The 3,160-nt window shown below is 44.3% G+C and overlaps 1 protein-coding gene across 1 annotated transcript; it reads left to right on the forward strand.

Moving 5' to 3' along the window:
* Nucleotides 1-749: 749 nt before the first annotated feature.
* On the forward strand, nucleotides 750-1,771 carry TICAM2 (TIR domain containing adaptor molecule 2). Its single transcript, XM_049771457.1, has one exon. It carries the CDS (start codon nucleotides 872-874, stop codon nucleotides 1,574-1,576), a length of 705 nt encoding a protein of 234 aa, XP_049627414.1. The 5' UTR covers nucleotides 750-871; the 3' UTR covers nucleotides 1,577-1,771.
* Nucleotides 1,772-3,160: the final 1,389 nt, after the last annotated feature.

Here is a 3,160-nt window from a genome sequence, read left to right on the forward strand (position 1 = left end):
TATTTGCCACTTCACATCTTTCTTGTATGCTGAATTGGCAGAGTTCATCATATTTGTATTCTGTTTTTTGTGTTTGATCCAAAAATAACTTTTGTCTTTTTGAACTGGAGTGATGGTACAGTAGGTATTTGTTTTGCATATGGCTAACCCAAATTTGATCTACAGCATCCCATCTGGTTTCTGAAGCATCACCAGGTGTGACCCTAAAACAAATAAACATGTGTTCCTTTATTTGTTTATTATGGGCCATTCCCAGAAATGCTTGGGAAATTCTTGCCTGAAACTTGCACAAGCAAAGAATACACTCTAGGAGCTGGAAAATTATCACGGCAGGTAGGGCATTTGCCTTGCATGTGGCTGACCCAGGTTCGATCCCAGGTATCCTATGTGGTCCCCTAATTCTGACAGAAGTGATTTCTGAGTGCAGAACCAGGAGTAACCCATGAACATACCAGCTGCTGTGCTCCACCCCCCAAAAGTAATACACTAGTCTTTTAAGCTGTTTCTCTAACCCTAACTGTAATATATTTGAGTCAAGCTGGATAGTGCAAATATTATACTATTTAAAATACCCAATTATATTCTTCTGTTATTATGATTGTAATTTCTTGGGCCCTTTGTTTCTCATACCCTTCCTATCCATTAGAGCCCTTGTGATGCTTGCTCACCAAAGACCAGCAATGTATTTATCATCTTTTCTTTAAACCCCAGTTGCTGTCTCTTTGAACTTTTCAGGTTGAAATTTTTAAATGTTCATTTTAATGTCTTCATTCAGTTCACAATATTCATCCACCATGTTATTTCTCCTTTTAGAATGAGAAGAAATGCTGAGAAATAAATCCAGCTGCCCTCTTCAAATCTGGATATTATCATGGGTGGTGGCAAGTCTAAACTTGATCCCTGCCCTCTCTCTTTCTCATGGGGCAAAAGCATCAGCATGGACACAAAGGAAGGCCAGCTGGAGCCAGGTTCCAAGGCAGCTCAAGTCCTCAACCTCTGTGGAGTTGCTGCACAAGCTGGTGCAACTGAGAAGACCCCCAGAGAGCTGGAGGGAAAGGAAGGAGCAGGAGAGATGGCGGAAGAGGACGAGGACGAGGTGTTCCTCAAGTTTGTGATCCTGCATGCACAAGAGGACACACATGAGGCCCTCAGAGTCCAGAATCTGCTGCAGAATGACTTTGGCATCAAACCTGGGATCATCTTTGCTGAGATGCCGTGTGGCCGACAACACCTGCAGAACCTGGACGATGCAGTCAATGGGTCAGCCTGGACCATCTTACTGCTGACTGAGAACTTCCTGAGAGACACCTGGTGCAAGTTCCAGTTCTACACATCCCTCATAAATTCTGTCAACAGGCAGCACAAGTATAACTCTGTCATCCCCATGAGGCCCCTGAGCAATCCCTTGCCTCGAGAAAAGACACCCTTTGCCCTGCGCACCATCAATGCCCTGGAGGAAGACAGCCGAGGGTTTGCCACCCAAGTCGAAAGAATTTTTCAGGAATCTGTATATAAGACCCAACAAACTATATGGAAGGAGACAAGAAATACAATTTCTAGACAGTTTGCAACCTGAGCCCAACAGTGCTTCATCTACAAGTGAGAAAGCAATTTCTAGAGAAAGACTTAATTGAAAGAGCCTATTTCTTAAGGAGCACCAGAAAAACAATATCTTCAAAACAATCCATAACATCATGCTGGTTTTTTCTTGCTGTTCTTGATGTTTTGATAAACCCTAATTTCTATTTCAGTTTGGTTGGGGGGGCATGCCGAGCTAGCACCCTAAAGGGGTGCTAGGGAAGAAGAGGGGCCATGCAATACTGGAACTCAATCCTGGGGCTTTCTCAGCACTCACTCCACTGGGCTCTGTTTATTTCAAGGTCTTTTCTCACCATTTTCTTAGATATTGACAAGTTTCTCAGTTTATAATCCTCATCTGGAACCTTAAGCAAAATGTTGTATACTTAACTACTTTTGTTTTCTGTTTGCTTTGTTTTTGGTTTTGGGTTTTTTTGGTTTTTGTTTTTTTATTTTTTTGTTTTTGTTTTTTTTGGGTCACACCCGGCAGTGCTCAGGGGTTACTCCTGGCTCTATGCTCAGAAATCGCTCCTGGCAGGCTCTGGACCATATGGAACTCTAGGATTCTAACCATTGACCTTCTGCATGAAAGGCAACGCCTTACCTCCACGCTATCTCTCCGGCCCCAAATTTGGTTTTGGTTTTGGTTTTGGTTTTTTTGGGCCACACCCGGTGACGCTCAGGGGTTACTCAGGGCTATGCGCTCAGAAGTCGCTTCTGGTTTGGGGGACCATATGGGATAGTGGGGGATCAAACCACGGTTCGCCTTAGGTTAACATGTGCAAGGCAAAACCCTACTGCTTGCACCACTGATCCAACCCCGATTTTTAATGTGACAAGGTCTTCACTTGCTGACTCTTGTTCAAGGATATGCAGAAGAAAATGGACCCCCAAAAAGCTGAGCTCCTTCCTTTATGAGGCCCCTTAACTGAGTGTTGTCATATTTACTCTCTAACTTTCTGTTTAGTCAGCTGGAGAGAGAGGGACCTGGGATTAGAAGTCCCAGATTACAAGGGTTTTGAAACAGGACCAATTCTGAAAGCAGCATGAGTGTGTGGGCATGTCAACAGGAGCCAGTTCAGCAGGTTCTCCACCTCCTGGAACTGGCATCTTGGCAGGTGATTCCACCTTTATTGGTAGCTCTCGTGCTGACACGGAGGAGCACAAACTCTGTCACACCTCCTCTATCACGAAGACATTGCCTTGGTGCATCTGAACACTGAACTACAAGTCCCTGACTGGGCTTCTCCTTTGAAATACCACTCAGGACAGCCCCTCCAATTATTGGCTTTACCTTTACCTTTTTGGACTGAGGTTTCAGGAGAATCTTCTGGCACAAACTGGGAATAAGGGTGGAATCATACTCAGATCGTGAGGAATAATGAGGAGTAAGAGGGAAGAACATGCCAGTTCAGTCTCTGCCACTGGAGATGAATGTGATGATTGGACTGCCACTAGCCTGCCCTTTATTGTGACTGAAAGGATTTGGTTGTCCTCTTAGAATGTGGATCAGCAGGAACTGGAAAAGGTGACAAGAGCAAATTTGGAAGGTTGAGCATGTCATCTCCAATAAAAGACTTGT

Source organism: Suncus etruscus, chromosome 4, assembly GCF_024139225.1.
Source record: "Suncus etruscus isolate mSunEtr1 chromosome 4, mSunEtr1.pri.cur, whole genome shotgun sequence".
NCBI lineage: Eukaryota > Metazoa > Chordata > Mammalia > Eulipotyphla > Soricidae > Suncus > Suncus etruscus.